This window comes from Atractosteus spatula, chromosome 25 (genome assembly GCF_055471065.1).
Source record: "Atractosteus spatula isolate fAtrSpa1 chromosome 25, fAtrSpa1.hap1, whole genome shotgun sequence".
Classification (NCBI taxonomy): Eukaryota; Metazoa; Chordata; class Actinopteri; order Semionotiformes; family Lepisosteidae; genus Atractosteus; species Atractosteus spatula.
This window is the reverse complement of record NC_142730.1, coordinates 2,303,779-2,323,979: the sequence shown is the minus strand read 5'-3', so window position 1 is coordinate 2,323,979 and position 20,201 is coordinate 2,303,779. Positions and strand designations below refer to the sequence as shown.

Here is a 20,201-nt window from a genome sequence, read left to right as displayed (position 1 = left end):
CCATTAGAAATCGGATCAAGAACCAGCGTCGTCAATCAAAGCGGCCGTGAAACGCACGCAGGCCTGGAGAGGCTCCGAAAGCTGGCGATCCGCGGCAGTGTCCAGCGAGGGAAGGTGAAGGGCTCTCAAGCGACGCGACACTAACGTGGGAGGAACACCCAGCCCCGGCCACCAGCGGGCAGCACTTCACAGAAACGCCCGCTTAACAAGCGGGTCCCCAGCGGTGCGGCGCGCATGTGGGCACTGCCACACGAGCTCCACCTGGTGTGGCGACTCCCGATTCCGCTGACCGGATCTCTTCCGCAAATTAAAAACATCAGGGGACCCCGCCGCTCTCGAGGGCTGGAACACGTCGGGAACGGCCAGCCTGTACCCCGAGCCCATCGGATCTCCGAGGCGATCTTGCCCCTGGACCCCAAGTGCCAAACGCACACGCCAGTACTGGAACCAGGGGCAAGAGGACACAAGAGGGGGCCACCCTTAGGTACTGGAGTTCTGCCCAGATGCTCTGGTACTCAGAGGATATAATGGGAACCTCAGTGCCTGGCTCCGGCAGAGACGCCAAAGCCAGGAGTAGCTTGTCTGAGAAAAAACAGACCACCTGCTACATAAGAAGAGGCTGGTTGAGGCCACTGTTTGTCTATGGATTTAAAAAAAAATGCATACAAAAAACCCATCAGCCCCCTCTCCTGGACTGAACTTCAGACTGCCTCTCGAAGCTGAGTCAGACTCTGGCTATTAATAAAGGCCATCTGGGTCTGAGTTTCACCACACAGCAACACTGACGTCAGAGACACGCACAGAGCTTTTTTATCCCCTGATAACAGGCCACACGAAGAAAGCAGGGAGCCCCAACTGTGGTTTCTGCAAGCGCCCACGCTGCCACCCTCTCTGTCTACCACAACGGCTGTCCCTCCACTTGTACTTGGAGATAACTAGGCCACACCGTCTCTCTCCCAAACCCACTGACAACCACATGGTCTCTCCCTCTGCCCCCTCGTTTCTCCCATCCTGCCTACCCGTCCGCGCTCTCCCGCCTCTCTCCGATCCAATCCAACCCCCCAGTCCGCGCTCTCCCGCCTCTCTCTGATCCAATCCAACCCCCCAGTCCGCACTCTCCCGCCTCTCTCTGATCCAATCCAAACCCCCAGTCCACACTCTCCCGCCTCTCTCCGATCCAATCCGCCCCGCCCCGCCAGTCCGCGCTCGCCCGCCTCTCTCCGATCCAATCCGACCAGCGCTCTCCCGCCTCTCTCCGATCCAATCCGCCCCGCCAGTCCGCGCTCGCCCGCCTCTCTCCGATCCAATCCGACCAGCGCTCTCCCGCCTCTCTCCGATCCAATCTGAACCGCCAGTCCGCACTCTCCCGCCTCTCTCTGATCCAATCCAAACCCCCAGTCCACACTCTCCCGCCTCTCTCCGATCCAATCCGCCCCGCCCCGCCAGTCCGCGCTCACCCGCCTCTCTCCGATCCAATCCGACCAGCGCTCTCCCGCCTCTCTCCGATCCAATCCGCCCCGCCCCGCCAGTCCGCGCTCGCCCGCCTCCCTCCGATCCAATCCGACCAGCGCTCTCCCGCCTCTCTCCGATCCAATCCGCCCCGCCCCGCCAGTCCGCGCTCGCCCGCCTCTCTCCGATCCAATCCGCTTCGCACTCTCCCGCCGCTCTCCGATCCAATCCGACCCGCCAGTCCACACTCTCCCGCCTCTCTCTGATCCAATCCAATGCACTGGTCCGCACGCTGCCCCCCCCTCGGCTGTGTGTGCTAGTCTGTGCCCCACCTTCTCTTCCTCTCATCGAGGTGCTACTCCTGCCGGCGCCTGGTCCCCCTTACCCCACCGCCACCCCCTCCCTCACTCACCACACAGCACCGCTGCTCTAACCACCCGTCCAGTCTGTCTCCATCACCTCCTCCCAGTGACTCCCCCGCCCCCCCTGTCCCTGCCTGTCCATTCCAGCCGATAGATCAGGAGCAGAGACTCCCAGCTGCTTCTCGTTCCACACACCCCCACTGTGGCAGTGGTAGCCCTGCTCCGAGTGCCCCAGGACTCCCCCTGGTCTGATCAAGGACAGGCTCATCTGTCATCTGTTGGCAGAACGGTATCTGATTTTTGGGGGGTCCTCCGGCAGTGCCGTGGATGAACAGCCAGCAGGTGCCTGGCTTTGTACATCACACAGGGTATACCCCTCGAGACTTACACTGCAGGTGTGAAAAGAGGCAAGCTAAGAAAATGATGCAATGGAGTTACAGTATTGCAAACCGAAAGAGGCGCCATAATCTCAGCTGCTATGGTTCGGAATTCAGCTCCGAAGTGCTGCACATGGAAACCGAAACCCTGAAGGCCAAACTCAAGATCAAGCCCTCTCAATCTGCTGCTTCGTCTTGCACGTTAGGACGAGATCCGTGGTGAAGGGCTCTTCATGTCGGGTCAAGTTCAATGAAGTAAAAGGGATAGTGGCACCTGCATACGGTATTAGTGTGGCCTTCTGCTCCAAGAGGAAAAGGCCAGCGTTCTGCACCTACAGCTTCTCCTTATTCTTGCTCAGGAGAAATCCTACGTGCAAGTGAACGAAATAATCTAGAGCCACACTCTATACCTGAAGCAGCTCAGGGACAGACGACTGCTTCAATCAAGGCAGGAATTCCTGTGGCTTAAGCTCCAATCAGTTTCTATGCCCTTGAAGTGTCCTCCTTAACTTGAGGACGCTGCAGCTTAGCACACTCATGTCAAGCCCTGTAAAGGTGGGATTCCCAGTCCCAGTCCTTGTGGCCCATCGTCAGCTGGATAACAATCCAGCCAGTCTCTTGGTTGCTTAAATGTTCTAATAAGGAGACTAAATTAGGACCCTACTTATATTATCTACTACAAAACAGGCAAGATTAATGATCTCATCCTACCACTAACCTTTCTGACATTCTTACTTGAAGCAGTCTTTAAAAAACTGCACTGAACTTTGCAGCTGGAATCAGGACAAGGTCATGTGATCACATCACTCCTGTGCTAGAGCCCCAGCAATGGCTTCCCACCAAGTTTCAAATTGAATTTGAAATCCTCCTGCTTCCATTCGAGGGTCAATATGGCAATGGTGCCCCTGAATCTAAATAATAAGCTACCTGCACATTCTGGGTAACTCCATGCACATGCCGTTCCTCTACACTCTGTGGGTGACTTGACTCTTTTATTCTAATGAGTCAAGGCAGCACTGGGCACCATGTACTCCACTCGGAATGCGGAAGCAAAGCAAGGCAGGGCCTGGTCATGTCACTGTCGAGACGGGACAAATGCAGGAAAAACAGTTGTTGTAGCTACAAGCGATGTGGGTGCACAAACACCCTGAAAACAAAGAACCCTGCAGTATGGCGACTTTTCTGTAGGAGCTGCTGTTGATCAAAGCAGAGGTAAACCAAGGTCCTGACTTCTTGGTCAATGAAGATCCCAGATCTTTAACTGTGTCCTTAACTGTTAACCCCAGTGTCCACTCGGGACTCACACAATCTAGCCTTCCTAGATCACCCCCTCATTTCACTAAGGCAACCTCTCACCTCTCTACTCGATCTGCAGCACAGTGGGGTACTGACCTATAAACTGTGGTTTTGTACAGCAAAGCACACAGAGATGGCAGACTTCAGATACACTGTATAACAAACGGAAGATTCAGATTTTGATGCTCCTATGAAGAGGCAGCATGAAATGGCCCATTAAAAGCAGTCTGAACAGTAAAGCCTCTGTTGGTCCTGGTGTTGAGATGATCAAGAACTCAGCTCCGGGATGCAGACAGACAGCGAAGGCAAGCTCTGAAAGTGGCCTCAAATCTCAGGGAGTGGCCTGATCAAGCACAATCCCCCAAGGCCTGTTCCAGCTGGGGGCGCACCCACTGTGCACCAGGTGAATTCACACACGGCAGCAGTGTGTCGCACTCCAGCATGGAGCAAGAGCTTCCTGGAGCTCACCCTGTTGCACAAGTGTCAGGGCTCCACACACCTGCTCCCTCGGGTGTAAGGAAAGTAAGCAAGCGGACCTCTGCAGAACACAGAGCGATCTGGTATCATTCCACACCAGGGTCGAACACATTGAAGGGGCTGCGGTTTAGATCTAAGGAAGGGAGAAACAACTTCATAAACGAGCTGGTCAGAGTCCCAGCCATCCATCTTCTTCCAATTCAGGGTCACAGGGGTCCCAGCAAGCAACAATGAGTCAACAACTTGGTTTACTGATAGAAGAAAGCAGGGTCCAGGCTTTAAGTTTAAACTAGAATACCTCCGAGAGAAACAGACAGGCAGCCCACTGAATCTGTTTCATGTGCATGTACACACACCGACCACACTGTCCATCAGACAGTTATTCACAAGCGACAGCAGCCAGACAGGCAGCCCAGAGACAACCAGAGAGCTCTGAAACCAGAAAGATGTGCAGCCAAAGAGCTGCAAAGTCTCCCCTGATCTGGGTAAACAGACAGCTGCAAAGCCATAAAGATAGATTAGAGAAAGAGAAAAATATCCCGAGATGTCAGCCGGACAGCAATACCACCAATAAACGGAGCAGGCTGTAATGTTAGACGGGCAAAGACAGATGCGGCTACCCTCGGACACAGCTAAATCAGAATGGAGACAGACAGACAGACACGTGGGTCGGTTTGCCAGCAACAACAGACGCAGATGGAGACTGAGAGCAGATGAACAGTTTCGGCAAAGAGAGGCTGAGACAACTGGCCACAGGGCGCAAAAAAATATGATGTCAGGGCTGCTAAATAGCACCAGGGCTGTGTGAATCCAGGCAGAAGGTCTGCCCAAGACAGGACAGACTCCCCTGTCCCTGGCAGGACAACGTGAGCTGCCAGGAGACAATGCCAGTCCACAGTGTTCCACTCAGGACGCTGCGGGGGCAGTGTCAGGCTGACTGCTCATTCACCTTCAAGAAAACCTCCTTCAGAGCCCTGCTGAGCACCTCACACAATCCTATTTAGGGCTTAGACAGCAGGTCTTATCTTAATGCACTGTAGGTCCACACCACCTCAAGCAAATGCCTTTTAGATTAAAATGTCAGAGGACAGACTTCTCCCAAAACATCTTTAAGGGCAAGAAACCACCACCCAGAAATGGGATGGTTACCGAGCCCAAACCCCGAAGAACAGAAGCGAATTAAGTTAATTCGGAAGAAACAGAAAACGCTGTATTGCAACTTTTGTAGAACTCTGGTCGAGACCGGCACAGATGCTGTTAACTCAGGGGGCCAGCAGGGCAGAGCTCAATCTCAGAGACACCAGCAGGACGTCCCCTGAAAAACCCAAGGACCTGCCAGTGCAGACTAAATCGCATTTTGGTGTATTTTTGTGAAGGGTAAACCAAGACAGCAGGCTGGCATTATAAAGGCCAAGTCAAGTCACAGATCCCAGGATCTCATTCAGCTGTTTCTCAAAAGAAGTCAATCCTGACTTCAACATCATGGCTGGGTAACCTGTTCCACGCTCCCACCACCCTTTATGTAAAGGAACGCCACCAGTCCTGCGTTTGATTTAAATGGCTCCAGCCAACCGTGGGGGGGGTAGTGCCCACAACGGAATTACGACGTAAAACACAGGACATTTAGAATCGCGTTTTAAAACAAACGAAGGAACACCACTAGTCTAACAAACTATGAGCAGAACCTGCAGAACACAAGACTAAAAGAAACAGAGCACAAGCAATCACCTCTCACAGCCCCATCTGGGGTGACAGCACAGTCTGACACAGATCTGACCACAGAAGCACTCTGGGAATGTGAGCAGCAGAAAGCTGGGGATACCCGTGCAGAAGGGACAATGTCACGGCAACGAATACGGAGGTTCCCAGACGAACCTCACTTTCCTGATGAACTAAATGGTGGTGTAAAACCGGATCAATTCCGAGGGGTAATGCCGAACGCCGAAGATGAAAAGAGATGCACTAAGCTACAATGTCATCAAATCGTCACCGGCCAACTTCGAAACCGAACACGTCGGCGTGGCCCAGGACCTTTGAGTACGAAGAGTCATCTTCCTGCTGGAGGCCCATTCTGACTGACCTCCTGGGTCACCCGGCTTTCGTCTGCGCCTCCACACTGCGGGAGGGCTTTCCCAGCTTCGCTCCTTCACACGGACCAGCCCGGCTTCCGAACCGACCTCGGCTGCTGCCCACCTTACGGAAAACTTAAAGAGGACGCCAGGTGAAAAGGGAGAGCCTGGGACGATCACAGCTCCTGTCCCGTTAAAGAGGACAGGAGACAGACGCCTCCAGCATCCCGGCCATTTGCCTGCCTGGAGGTCCTGCAACCGGGAGCGACCGCAGGACTGCGCAGCACCAGCTGCCATGGCTGCCAGGGCTGCCACAGCTGCGCAGGCCGCAGGCGGGCCCTGCCATCAGGTGCCGGCCTCATGCCCCACGTGGAGCCATCAATGCGCAGAGGAGGGGAGCTGGTTTTGCTGCGGCGAACAGGTACTTCCCACTTCCCACAGCCATCGGCGCTCTCTGTCCCGGTCTCATCGCGAGACGACTGGCGCGGCCCGGCCAGTGGAGCCCCGAGCCAGAAAGCACCAGCTCCCATCTCCTTGCAGCCCAGCCTCTGAATCCGGGGGCCGACTGCTGCCACCCCACCCCCACAACAAGCGCTCCCAGCTTCCATCACTTCCTGGAGAGGCTTTGCCAGGCTGACAAGGAGGAAGCCCTCCATCCACAAGCAAATAAAAGCATGCAGATCCCAGACCTACAGCCAAGATCAGAGCAGGTCCATCAAGAGCTGCTTTTGGGGATCCAGAAAAAGCACTAAGGGCTCACGGGGCAGGCTGGACCAGAACCAGAGACTCCCCCTTAACCCCTGGGGCACCGCAGCCTGCCTCGTGCACTAGCCCCCCGGACACTACACCACTGAGCCAACGTTTCATCAGCAGGAACTGCAGAACACAAGACAAAACGAATCCGAGCACCAGCAATCCCCTCTCACAGCCCCTGTCTGGGGTGAAAGAGCAGGCTAACGAAGGTCTGACCACAGAGGCACTCCATGAATCTGAGCAGCAGAAGCCCGGGTAGCTGTCCGGAGAAGACGGAATGTCGCAGGAAGGAAGTGCCATCCAGCAAGGCCCCGGCTCTCCTGTCACCGGAGGCTTGAGGTCACAGGACCCTCATGGGGAGCTCTGGAGGCTCAGGAGCAACCCCCCCCCCCCATTTTATAAGGATCTCAACCTGAATGAATACTGCAAACCAAAAAGGAGGTTCAGCTGAAGTGGAGACTGTAGGGGGGGTATAAGCCCATCTGGTTTTAGGATTGGAAACCTGCTGGACTCCTCCGGGCTTTCATGCAGTGCCAGGGACTCTGCCACAGGCTCCAGCGCCCACTAGATGCAGTTGGGGAAGAGGTGCTGCCCACACCAACCAGCCCAGTGCCTGAGCGAGTTCACGAAACCGACACCGGAGCCAGTAAGGAAAGCAGAGGCGAGCCAAGCGCACAGAGAAGCTCAGAGGGTCTGCAGCCCCCGAGTTTCACTCCGGAGACCACACGGTGCCCCCCGCTGCCACACAGCCCGGCTGGGCATGTCACACTGTAGAGCGCTCCCAGCCTGAAGGCGTCTCCCTGACCCTACCAGCGAGACAGCTGGCTCAGGGACCACACACACACACACACACACACTCTCGCGCTTACAGAGCAGGATAGGTCTACAGTTAGATTACCAAGCAGAACAGGGCCATCGTGAAGGTATGGTGCTGATGGGGCAGGTCACCCACAGGCAGCTGTCCCTCCACCTTACAGGCGTGAAAGTCTTATGCAGGCATGTAAGCCTGGACAAGACTCCGTCCCTCTCCTGCCCAATGATTCCCTCAGAGCCAGCGGCTTCAATCCACCCCTCACGCCAAGCTGGAGTCTGTGGGCATTTAGGATGTTAAGCTGAACTATGAACAGCAGCTGTGCACTGGGGCCACGTCACTGTCTACGAAGCCCTGCTCTCGGCACTGGCTGGCTCCCTGCACAGACCCTTCTGCGATGCCAGACAAGCCAGCGATGGACAGCTCCGCCAAAGCGCTCTCCGATCACTGGCGTGCCAGCTCACCTTTTCAGAGGCCAGACAGCACTGCCAGACAGCCAGGACCAGTCTCAGCCTAGAACAACATTGGCAGAGGGACAGAAGAGAAGGCACAGCCACTGTAGCTCACTGACACCCGACTTCCGCTAACCACACACCCAGAGAAGATAAGCAACATTGTCTGTTCCACTGGGAGAGCTAAATAAATTCAGACTGAAATGAAACATCACTTAAATTCAACCTGAACCGGAATTTGCAATAATTAAAGACGAATGAAAATCCCAAGACCTTCATTGACAAGCAGGCAGAGTGCAGGCACCCTAAACCCTGAGGTAGCAAAAGGAATTATAGGGATTAGTCAAGATCAGCCTGAATTCTCAGAATAACTTTGTATCCTGAGCACCCAGGACAATGGGAGACCATACCCAGCATTCCTCGTCTCCTCTCCCAATCCAAGACCCCTGCCAGACCACGCCCCCCGACTCAACTCGAACTGAGCCCACTCTGCACCCAGCTCCAGTCCGCACTGCTAACCACTGCTGGCAGAACCACACCGGACAGCATCTAGGGACCGCCTCCGAAAGCACAGTACAGGTGCAGCCTGACCACAGCCAAGGACTCTCTCACTCCCCCAGGAGTCACCGCAGGTCTCCTCTGGCGGGCCCTGGGGGGGCAGGAGACCGCAGCTGGAGTTCTAGAATCCATCACTGCCTGTGGACGTGGAGCCAGAGCTCAGGACATGGACAGATCGCAGCTGACCTTACCAGGCCTGGGGCTTTTCACCCGAGAAAACCAACGCTAAGGCAAGATCTCTGGAAGCAAACCCTAAAAGGAGGTCATTTCTGCACGCAGTACAGCTGCCTCATTTATACCCCCCCCCCCAGTTCAACAACATAACCCCAAAAATGAACTTTTCTTCCAAGCTGCAATCCTGGCTAAATCGGACAGAAGTCAGTCCAAGGTCCTGTGCTCAGCGCAGTTACCAGTTCACCCCCCCCAACACGTACGAATCTGTGAGCTGCTCCTGATCAAGTTGTCTAAGCCAACTACGATGAAAGCAGAGCATCTGCTTGCTCCACGAGCTGTCTCAATGCTTGCATGTTTGAAACTGGTGGCTTGGAGGTCATTCTGACCCCTCCGAGGGGCCGATCGCTGTGTCCCAGCAATGTTACACTCAAGACACTGGCCGCTGGGAGAGAAATCCAAGACCCGCTAACACAAAGACACACTCCCCCACCTGATCCAGCAACAGAAGCCAAATCCTGAAGCAGGAAATGCCAAAATCATCTAGACAGCAGCGGGCTTCAGTGCCTTGTGCAACACGTATTTGCTCCCCCCCCACCACGCTATTTTTTTCCTGGTCACTATGTAACCCGGAAGAAGAAACGGCATGCCATCCCACAGAGGCCATCGACCTTTAACCCCAGTTCTCTCCGGAGCCAGGGACCTGCTGCTCAGAATGGTCACGCCCCCACTGCTACAGGACTCCGACACACCTGGCTCCTCTGGTGGAAGAGCAGCAAATTTTAAAACACAGACTGTGGCCTCTGAAGATCCACCCACGCCAGCTGACCCGACAGGCTTCTCCGCGAAGGCAGGCTAAGGAAACCGAGAGGGTGTCTGCGTACAGCGGCTATATTCCAACACGGAAGGCAAAGGCTACCATCACGACCGGTCCCCACCAGAGCCCCACACACACACTGGGCTTCCCTGCTTGCGTAAAGGGAAGGAAAAGATCAAATTCTTGGAGAGAGAGAGACAAGGCCAGGAACGCCAGATCAGCTCATCTCCCCACCTGCGCGCTCTGCAAGAGGACAGCACACTAGCTGGGAAAGCACCCCTGACCCAGTGCAACCACTTCAATGGAGCAGGGGAAGACCCCAGGGTCCCCCACACCTGCTGGCTCTGGTCCCAGCAGAGCCCTCAGTTCCACCACTGAATTTCTAGCCAGTCCAATGACAGGACTGACCTCATCTACGGGGCAGTTTTCAGATTTCCAACCCCACTGGAGGCAGCCTTCCAGCCAGCCCCTGCCATTTCCCGACTAGAAATCACACCCCCGGATCGGCTCGGATACTGACTTCGGGAGGCCTTGCTGAGCAGGTGCGGTTGCGGCAGGTATCTGCCCGGCTCCTGGCTGTTCATCCAGTCGGCTTGCACGCTGGCGACCATTCTCGCTGAGGGCTGGGGCTTCTCGTCCACGGCCGACGTGATCACCATCGGAATCGCCTTTCCGTCACCGCGGGACCCCGATGGAGAACTGGCGCGACCGCAATCGGAAACAGAAGTACAATTCGGGGGGAGGTGTGAGGGGAGGGGGGAGAAAAACTGTACGATGGCGATAATAACAATAATCCTCCCTCGAAACACAAACGATACAATCCCGGAAACAGTCTGAAGAGGATGCGGCGATCTGCTACATCCAGCGGCGTTGACAACGGAGGAAAAAGCACAAAAAAAGCGTTTTTTTGTTGTTGTTGTTCAAGAGCAAGAGTTTTAGCTTCCTTTACTTCTGGCGAAAGGCTGACGCTCCTCCCGCGGTGGCCACACCGGGACAGAGACAGAAAGGCACCTGAAAATAAAATCCCCCGAGCAGGGAAAAGTTTGGACGAATCCGCGCGTCTTCTAAGGCAATGAGTTCTGTTTAGGCAACGCTTCTGTCGAGATATACAAAATAAAAATATATATTTCCACTCTATTTATACCCTATGTGTCAAGATAGCTCTCTGGACAGGACTATTTGGTGAAAACGCGCTTTGCTCACGTTCTGACGGACGCCCACACGCGGCCGGGGTCGTGCCGGCGGGCGGACTGCTGCTCCAGCGGGGACGCGCAGGCACTGGAGGCATGGAGAGGCGCCGCGGAGGACAGGGCTCGCAGGCCGAGAGCGCCGGCGATCGGAGCGGCGTGGGGCTAGGGTCTCCTCGCTTTCCCACCCCGCCGCCTGTACCCCATGCCTCTCGCTAAAAATAGCCCGCTCTGGGGCGCAGGTATCCCGGGAACGACGGAAAAATGGAGGCGGTGGGGGGAGGGGCTGCTCGCCACTCTTCGGAGCGGAAGGCTCGGAGTCCCGGGCGGCGAGCGGCGCTTCCTGGACGCCGGTTCTCAGAAACAGGTTCCGCAGGAGGGGTGGGGGGTGCGGTCAGGTCTGTCCACGGCTGCCCCCCAGGCAAGCCCAGGCCAGTCCAGGACACCCCCGGCTCGGGGGGGGGGTTGCTAGCGGGGGGAAGTCGCAGATGTCCGGCGCTGACCTCGGGGTCTGTCGGGGTCCTGGGAGCGGGTCTGACCCTGGGGTCGATCCGTTCCGGGGGGCAGATTTCAGGCGCCGGAGGGCAGAAGAGGAGCCCGTGTCGCCGGCACAGTCCCCCAGGAAAAACAACAAGCGAACAACAGGAACGGAACGACGCGAAGCGCCCAGAGCGCCTCTCGCACCGCGTCTTCTGGGAGTCTTGCGCAACAACAACAGCAACAACAACAGAAAGTTTCGACGTGAACAGGTCCTCCCCTCCCGGGAGTCCCGCGGGTCAGGCTGGAGAGGGGGTGTCTGGCTGAGCGAGCAGAGCCTAAGCCCCGCCGCGCCTCACGGGGGCAGAGCCGCTGGAGAGACGCTCGCAGGCGGGCGGGGAGGAGCGCATCCCTCGCCGCCTCCGAGCCCGTGTTCACAGGTCCCGCTCCCTCCGAGAGGCTCTCTCCGGCTCGGCCGCGCACATCCGCCGGCCGGACCCTCCCTTTCTCGCTCGGTCCGGTCGATTCCCGATCCCGACCACACACGCACACAAAAAAAAAAAGGATTCCAGAAATGCGGGACGGGAGGCACGGAGGGGCAGGGAAAGCTGGAGGTGGTTTTTTTTGCCTCTTTTGCAAGCCTCGCCCTCCCCCCCACCGCGCCCCGGACCCGCTCCGCAGTGGCTCCGGCCTGCCTGCGCCTCGGCCCCGGCGTCCCTCGGCGCCTCTGCTCCGCCTGGCCGCGGCCCTCCCGCGCTCTTCTCGGCCTCCTTCGCTCTCGCTCAGCGGTTTTCTCCGGGAGACGTTTTCCCCGCCGCCTTTAGCTCATATTCGCCGCTTTTTTCCTCCCCGGGTTGGAGTCGCTCTGCCCGGCTCCGCATCCACACCCTGAGCGCAGGACCTTTCCAACAGGCGCCGCTCGGCGGGGGGGGAGGGGGGTTGGCGGAGCGGCTCCGGGTTATAAATAATTAAACGCGCCTCACGTGTCGCGGGCACACAACGCTGCGATCGACGCTGGGGTCCAAAACGCGAAGATACACCGCTGTCTTTCCGCCCGATTCAACAGCTTCCCGGTTTTAAAAGTAAACCTTCCCAGCCCCTTCCCCCTTTTCTGGGATAGATGCGCCTCCAAGCCGCTCCTCTCCATTTATAGTAACCCGGTAGATATATATAGACACGGAGGACAACTACCAAGGCGCGCCGCCGACGCGCGGCCCCGTGCCCTAACACTGTGCGCGTCCACTGAAGCGCCCCCCCACCACCGCAGTAGCAGAAACGGACCCCGATACAGCATTAAGTATCCTTGAAGCAGCAAAGACTTTTTGTTTTTCTCATTGACTAAGACTGCTTGCGTTTTAGAACAATATTTTCAATATCCTCTGTCCCGGACTCCCGCATGACATTTAAAGATTGATGATCGAAAAAATGAGGACAGTAAAAGTGAAGGGAAAACTGCTGTAAGGTGACAGCAAAGATGCGCGAAGTCACGAAAACTACATCCAAGAATTAATAATTTAGCAGATGCTTAGACTACAGTCACTGACAAGGGGGCCTGAAGTACAGAGCACTTAACCAATCCGGGAACCTGTACCGAACTAACGTTTGTCCTGTGCTGGTATTTAGGTATTTAGGCTGCAAAGCTGCATCATCATGCAAAATTGCAGGTTTGAATTCGGAGCACAGCCCAGCCAGCTCTCCACCTTCCACCACTGCCCGAGTCCTGCCTCCCAACGGCAGCACCCAATCACCCCCCTCAAAAGACACCCCAGTTTCAAGGTCAAGTGTCCCAGGAGTCTAAGGGTCTTGACCCATGCAAGAAGCTGCCTCGTCTGCGCGTGTCAGGTTTAGAGCGTCCTACGGGACCTGGGAACACGACACCCCAGCACACCATCAGGGGTGCTGACGGACCTCTTTGGAAGGGGAAGCCATTCAGTGTTGCGCACTGCTCTGAGGGCCATGGGTGAAGCCAGCAGGAGTGTTTGTGCCTCCTGTGCTTTGTGCCTGGCGTTGTTACACACGCTTTAGCTCCTTTAAACGCATCTGAGTGCCACAGGCACTGTACGAGGTACCATTCCTCATTACAATGAACGGTAACGAGGGCTCACCGGCATGGAGAGGCACATCTCAGTGAAACACCCAGCTGCAAGGAAAGTTATTTAACGAACATCTTACAACAGTTAAGGCCAAATGAGCATAAAATTGCTGGTGTAGTTTCCGTCACAAAACAAATACCTACAGGGCAATGAGTCTTATTTGTGGTGGGTGTCTATGGCAGTAGGAGTCTACGGCACAGTGAACAATTAACGGGCAGCAGGTCTCGTTCAAAGAATTTTTAAAGCTGAACAAGCAGCTACAATAGTGGCTACAAACAGCCTATGCTCCAATACTATGGATGTTCAGAAGAACACATTAAAAGAGGAATTCTTAAATGGCAGGGAGTATGCGTTCAAGTTTAATCACTTCTGAATCTGTACACGCAAGGGATAAAAGCCCACATTGGAGTGATGCAGTTAATGGAGTGCCACAGGGATCCATACTAGGACCACTGCTCTTCCCAATTCAGACCAACAAAAAGAGCAGGATCAGCAAAACACTGCAGAAGCCACAAAGGAAATCCCAAAGAGATTCAGTCTCGACTGTGCCAAGCCCCGACGGATGACACCGAAGGCAGACAGGTGCAGGGAGTTGCACGCAGGAGCAGGATACAAAACGGGAAACACTGGGCTGAAACCAGCTAAGGAAAAGACATGCTGGGCGTCTATAATGCCCCATCATTGTGTTCTCGGCAATCCGAATGTTAGGACGTATAGTTAAAAGCAAGGCCTGAAAGCCAGTTCTCTAACTGCAGTCTGTCCTCCATGGCCAAAACATTAGGAACCCCACACCCACACTGCTTGCAAGGCCTGCCCAGGCAGCACAAAGAGCTGGAGCAGCTGCACAGCGCGCTCCGCAGCCCAGACCCATCCCTCTCCTCTGAGCAGGTTTTCCTTCCGGCGAGCTCGGGACAGGGGATAAGGATGTGTGGGAATGAATCCCGTTTCCCAGCAGGATTGAGAGCAGAACGCTGTTCTGGTCAATTGTCCTCTCTGCTGGACAAGAGGGCGTACAACACTATCCTTCAGGAAAGCCTTCAGCCGTCAGGTCCTCTCTGTCTTCCTATATCCAAACCGTTTCCAACGGCGTCTTCCATTTCAGGGTCCCGGCGCCTATCCCAGCGAGCGCAAGGCAGGACACGCCCTGGTCGGGACGCCAGGCCATCGCAGGGCAGACGCACAAACAATTAGACACGATTAACCCACCAGCATGCCTCCGGGCCGTGGGAGCACCCAGAGAGAACCCACGCAAAGATGAGAACATGCAGACTCCACACAGACAGCCCGCCGGGTCCAGAACTGAACCCAGGGCCCCAGCACTGCTGACCCCCCGACACCGTGCTGCCCTCTTTCAACATAATTTTGGAAAATTGTAATGAAATGCCGACAAGTCCATAATATGAAGCAGGATGGGCATACAGGAACAGTGGTTCTTCACCCTATTGCTTCTATTAAGATTGACTTTGATAAACTGAAGGAATTGTGGGGATACTCCAGTCACTGGGTATCTCAGTAAATGTCTCGGGGCTCTGCTTTACAAGAATAGGTGCCAGTTCCTGCATTTCATAACAAACGAGTGCTCGTCAGAGCGCTGAAAGAGGATGTGATGAGCAACTTTAAAATAAAAAGCTTCACGTAGCTAGAGTTTGAGCCAAAACAACGTACTGTTACTATGAAGCATGTAAATAAACACATGGCTCCTACTTCTCCATCTTGCATTATTTTTATGTCAGAAAAAATATAACTCGACTTGATCATTTAAGCCCTCAGTATATCTCAATATCTCTTTCCAAGGCAAAAGGTGTGTTCCTTTCACACATACTAGTTTTCGAAGACCTTTCTTAGTTCTTCCAAATAAACTAAATTTCTCTTTTTTTCCCCAGAAGCGGGTCGGTATAGCCTTATAGAAGTAAATCAAGCTCTTAATAATACAGCATTTGATGGACTAACAGCATGGAACGCAGTGTTAAAGTTAAAAGAAAGTAAACTTTTTTCAATCGGCTGCTTTTGGGAGCACGCATACCCTGGCAGCGAATGTCCTACAAAATAATAAAATAATATTAACTTTCTGTGCTAAAGCGCGCGTCCGGCTTCCTGCCTCCCCTCCCACCTTGACGCGCGGCTCCGTCACTTCATAGACACAGCAAACCACCCACCCGTCTTGCGCGTCCCCGAGGCTGTTGCTACCCGACGCCACGGCAACTTCCTGTCTATTGGTCAGACGCACTGGCGGCGGCGGCCAGGATTGGTCGCAGAGAAAGTGGGCGGGGGGAAGGGGAGAAGAGACCCGCCTCGACGCTCCCTGAACGCTGTGTTGCTGGAGGGAGTGACGTGCTCGCGGAAATGGGAGCTACGGTTCAGGTAGCTGCTGATAGCGACGATGGGGGGTCGCATCCTAACCCAGAGCCAGGAGACGAAGGAAGGGGGGGGATGGGTGACACCGCGCACAAAAAGGGAAGAGACTGAACAGTGACTCATTTTTTTTTTTAAAAGGGGGCAGCGCCTTTTTAAACCAGAATCCGACGTCGCAAACCAACTTGTGTGTTGGATAATAAATTCATAAAATCCATAAAATCCCCCGAGTTGCATCAGCATATGAACGAATGTTTAATCATGTGGACGAAAAAGGACACGATGGCAACAGTGGCGCAGGGCAGTTTCACAGAGCCGCTATCCCACCCACAAGGGCTCAAGCTGCACCCCGTGAACGAGCTGTGTATTTCGCGAGTAAATTAAGAGCTCTGTGACCCTTGGAAGCCAGACAACACCTTGCTCGCTTTCAAATAAACGACACGTGCCTGCTCGCTAGAATAACCCTTACCCTGACCGCACTGTGCAATAAGAGGCGGTCGGGGACGGCAACTGGACTGCCCGCACTCTTCAAGAGGGAAGGCAGAAGCGCGGAAATAAAATAAGACACCCTTGAACACGCTATACTGCGCTCTGCTGAAGGCCTGCGGGGGGCTTGCGCGCTGTGCACCCCCAGCTAATGTCTTGCGACCGAAAAACGCTGATTTTGTCTCGGGCACCACGAGTGTCAAGTCTGCAGCTGCCGGTCTGCTTGAAGTTCAGTGTTTCCCCAGCCAAAGGGGTTTGTTTTGTGGACACATACAGCTAAAACGCAACTAGAAGGCGACCTTTCCCGGAGTGAGTAACTCGCAAGCGCGTCTTCTCCTGGAGCGTGGAGAGGGGGGGGGGTTAACGTTTAAACCAGGAGGGCGCCGGCGTCGCCGCACATGTACTTGAAGGGCCACCTGTCGACCTGCTCGGTTCAACCTTCTTGTTAAATTTCTCGGGGGGTCGTGGAGCTCCTGAGGGTCCGGAAAGGCCGAGTGGGATGGGATTAACTCCGCCAAACCTGGATAAATCCGCATTCATCCCCCCCTCAAAGATAAACACCGCGCTTCTGGTCAATCCTATCTCTAGCTGCTGACTGAATTAATGTCGTCATGCAGCGGCGCCTGGTATACCCCCCCCCCATTGATTTGCCTAAAACTTGCGTAATAGCATTACAGCGCGCGGAGCCGACTGCCCCCCCGCACGCGCTTTATCTGGTTAGCGCGAGGGGCGAATTCCTCTGGCGTAATGTGGGTCAAAGGGCGAGCCGGGCGCGCGGGAGGCTCGTCTCCGCTCCCGCACCTTTAACCTGCTGCTCCTGAAGGGGTTTGAGAAGCCCTTCAGATGCCCGGGCATGAGCGCTGCGTCTCTCCGGCCGCTGATTTTAAACAACATCAGAAGCCCACCAGGGGACAAGCCCCCCCCTGACCCGACCCGAACCGAACCGAGCGGGAACGGGCTGGCCAGGGGCTCCCCTGGTGACTGTGCGTCGTCGGGATACACCGAGTCAAAGGGTCTGCTGCTCTTTCCTTGTTTTGAAGTCCCTCTCGGTAGCTCTGCCGGTCTTGCCCTTAGCTCACAACGCGTTGAACTTGAAGCTCTTAAGCCACGGGGAGATCTTGGCATCTCTCAGTTCGCGGCCAGCTCCATTTTTTCGGTTCTAGGAGGGGGCAGGGCTGTTAAATCTATACGACACATAATACGCCACCAATCCGCTTTTAAAAATGAGACAGCGGGTCATGTGTCTGTATCTGCACTCAGTTCGCTCAAGCACCGAGAGAGAGACCTATTTTAACTCGGCTCTGTAATCTAGGGCAGCACCTTTTTAACTCTGTACCGGCTGCGCCGCGGGGCCCGTGCGGCCCGCCCCGGAGGGGAGCCCGGCTCCGCCACTCCACCGCAGGCCGGCCCAGTGCGCGGACTGTCCCGACCTGCTTCTCTCTCTTTTTCTTCCCCGTTCCTCCCCTCTGTCGTGGGCAGCGCGACCTGCTTGAGCACACGGTGGTGCTGGTTTCTCGGGAGCGAGTGTGACTCGGTTCCAGTAAATCACGTTTGCAAGCTCCCAGACAAGAGATTAAAAGCAAGCAACACCCCCCCCCCCCCCCCCAAAAAAAAAAGATTCCCGGACTCACGTGCCTGCAGCAAATTCCACCCGGCAACACACACTGCACCATGGCAACAGGCGCCCCATTGGCCGAGGCCGCGGTTTGAAATGACCAATGGGAGGGCCAGCAGCGGGTGATGCGTGTTGCTAGGTAAACATGATGCGCAGGGAAGATAAAGCGAACCAGCCCTGTTCCTGTTACTCAGGAGCTGGAAGAGCTGCGCCGCAGGGAGGAGGTCGGGCTCTCCTTTTCATTCGTCCCCCCACCCCAGTTACAAGAGGTTAAGAATAAGAATAAAAGTAATGCTTTCTCACCACAACCCCCCCCCCTCCTTCTCCTCTTCCCTCTCCCTCACTTTTTCACTCCTTTCCTTTTTCCTCCGAGGAGAAAATAAAGTAAAATAATCCGCAAACGTCGCTCGGGCTGCCCCCTGCTATATTTTCCAACAGCCTTATCTACAGGCAGAAAATCCAAATATATACCAGGGCGCTCACAGCCAGCAGCTCCGCTGGCAGCCGGCCCGCTCGCTTGACAGCTAAATAAGGCTAGAGAGCGGAGCCGGACCGAGGGGCCCAGGCCTTCTCGCAGCCGTGACCCCTCTCCCCCTCCTCTGCGCTCCTGCAGCCCTCAGCGTGGCGGAAACGGACATTTTACACCCTGAGGCTCCAGGTCAAAGTGTGATCGGGATCCTCAGCAGGAAAGCGAGGCGAGAGGCACGCAGACGCGCGGAGTGCGCGACGCCTGTATCGCCCACACGCAGGCCCAGCCCGCCGCAGCTCCAGGCAGCACTGCGGGACCTGCGGTTACCTCAGACCTGCTCTCAGCCCGTCAGCCACACCCGGCCTGCTCAGGAAGGCCAGCGGGCTTCGGTGCAGAGCAGGGCGCCAGGGTGATCAGAGGACGGCCATCCATGTTGCAGAGATCTGCTCACAGGCTCCTACTAACCCCCGTCTCTGAACTGGCTCAATCACTCAGCTCTCCCCCCCCACTGAGAGCTAGCGTATCATCCAGGCAGGGGGGTACACACTGCCGGTGGTGGAGGGGATCCCCCTGACCCGTACAGCGCTCAGGGTGCAGTGTCAGTGTGAGGAATTATTCCAAACAAGCACATGGGACAGCGTGCTGAGGGTTGGGCTTCAGATCCACCTGGATCCTCCACTGCTCAGCCAGACCTGCTGTTTGCGCAGTGGGGCAGATTTCACACCTTCTCTCAAGTGCGAAGCCGATGCAGGCAGGCGGCAAACAGGCCAGGGGCCACTGGGAGTCGCTCGCTCCAGCCAAGACCCCTCCGAGCGCAGGGGACTCAAGTTCAGCTCGGAGGGTGGAGTTTCACCCAGAAATAGGCTGGGCAGGTCCGAACAAGAGCCGTCTGGAAAGGCGGGGACTGGCTGATGTTCAAGGCTGCTCCAGTCGAACGATAAAACCACAGCCCCATGATCAACAAACCCAAGAGGGCTGATTTAAAAAATAATAATAGTTTTAAGTATTTAAAACAAATTCTGAGCATGGAACAAGCTGCACAGCCATGGTGATGAAGCCGATACCCTGGCTTCTTTCCAGAAACGGCAGAATGAAATCCAGGCACCACTTTATACAAAGAGTTGTGGGAGTATGGAAACAGCAACTCAGCCATGCTGTTGGAGCTTATGGAAACCACAAAAGCACAACCACCTCTCAAACAGATGAGAAAGTTGTCCTTGAATACAAAACCAACCTGTGATCCATAAAAAGACAAGGATGATGTATTAACTATGTAGACTGTATGTGATGTGACAGGTTTTCTTGTACATCAGATGCATAATAAAATTACAAGACTTGTAAGCCAGGTTTTTTAATTGCTTTTATGTGCAGTTGTTAGGGAACTGTAGAACTATAGAAAAGCTGCCATTTTGCAAAGGGTCCCAAAGGGCCAAATTGCCTGGAAATTTTAACATTTTTTACTACTACAGAAGCAAGACAACATCACAATGCAAATCTGTCCGTCTCTTAATTTTGTAAATCAAAGTTTGCCTGACCTCTGACATTCTAAATCCCGGTGTGCAGGGCAGGGTTCCACGAAGGCGCACTTTGTAATGCTTCACTGGGACGCGACATTTGTTTTTCTGTAGGATCAACCAGGACTTCATAAGCATGAGTCAAAAAAAAAAGTGCTCAATTCGTGGCGGCGCGAACCACATCGGCAGGAGCCATGAAGAATTCCAGCCCTTCTCCCCCCAGGATCCGAGACCCGGAATGAAAGGGAGGGCGGGCTCTGCTTGGGAGGTGCGGGAGAACCACAAGGATATCTGCGCCTCGGGGGAACTCCCCGGAGAAGAACAAATGCGTTAGCAGCCACTGTATTGGATGCGCACTCATGTATTATTTACTGCTGGACCCATGTTTGGATTTTTCCCAGCGCAGGCTCACGCGG

General features: G+C 55.1%; 1 protein-coding gene across 3 annotated transcripts in view; it reads right to left on the bottom strand.

Annotated features, from left to right (window-relative positions):
- The window catches only part of dyrk1b (dual specificity tyrosine phosphorylation regulated kinase 1B), a 45,290-nt gene that overhangs the window by 16,314 nt on the left and 8,775 nt on the right, over positions 1-20,201 (bottom strand). For 2 of the 3 annotated variants that reach the window (XM_088905381.1, XM_088905382.1), the window contains exon 1: positions 10,113-10,803. The exons of the other annotated variant lie outside the window; for it this stretch is intronic. In XM_088905381.1, the coding sequence (XP_088761507.1) occupies positions 10,113-10,251 (139 nt within the window). In that variant the 5' untranslated portion in view covers positions 10,252-10,803. Of the gene's footprint in view, positions 1-10,112; positions 10,804-20,201 lie in introns of those variants that run through there. 3 annotated transcript variants of the gene reach the window in all.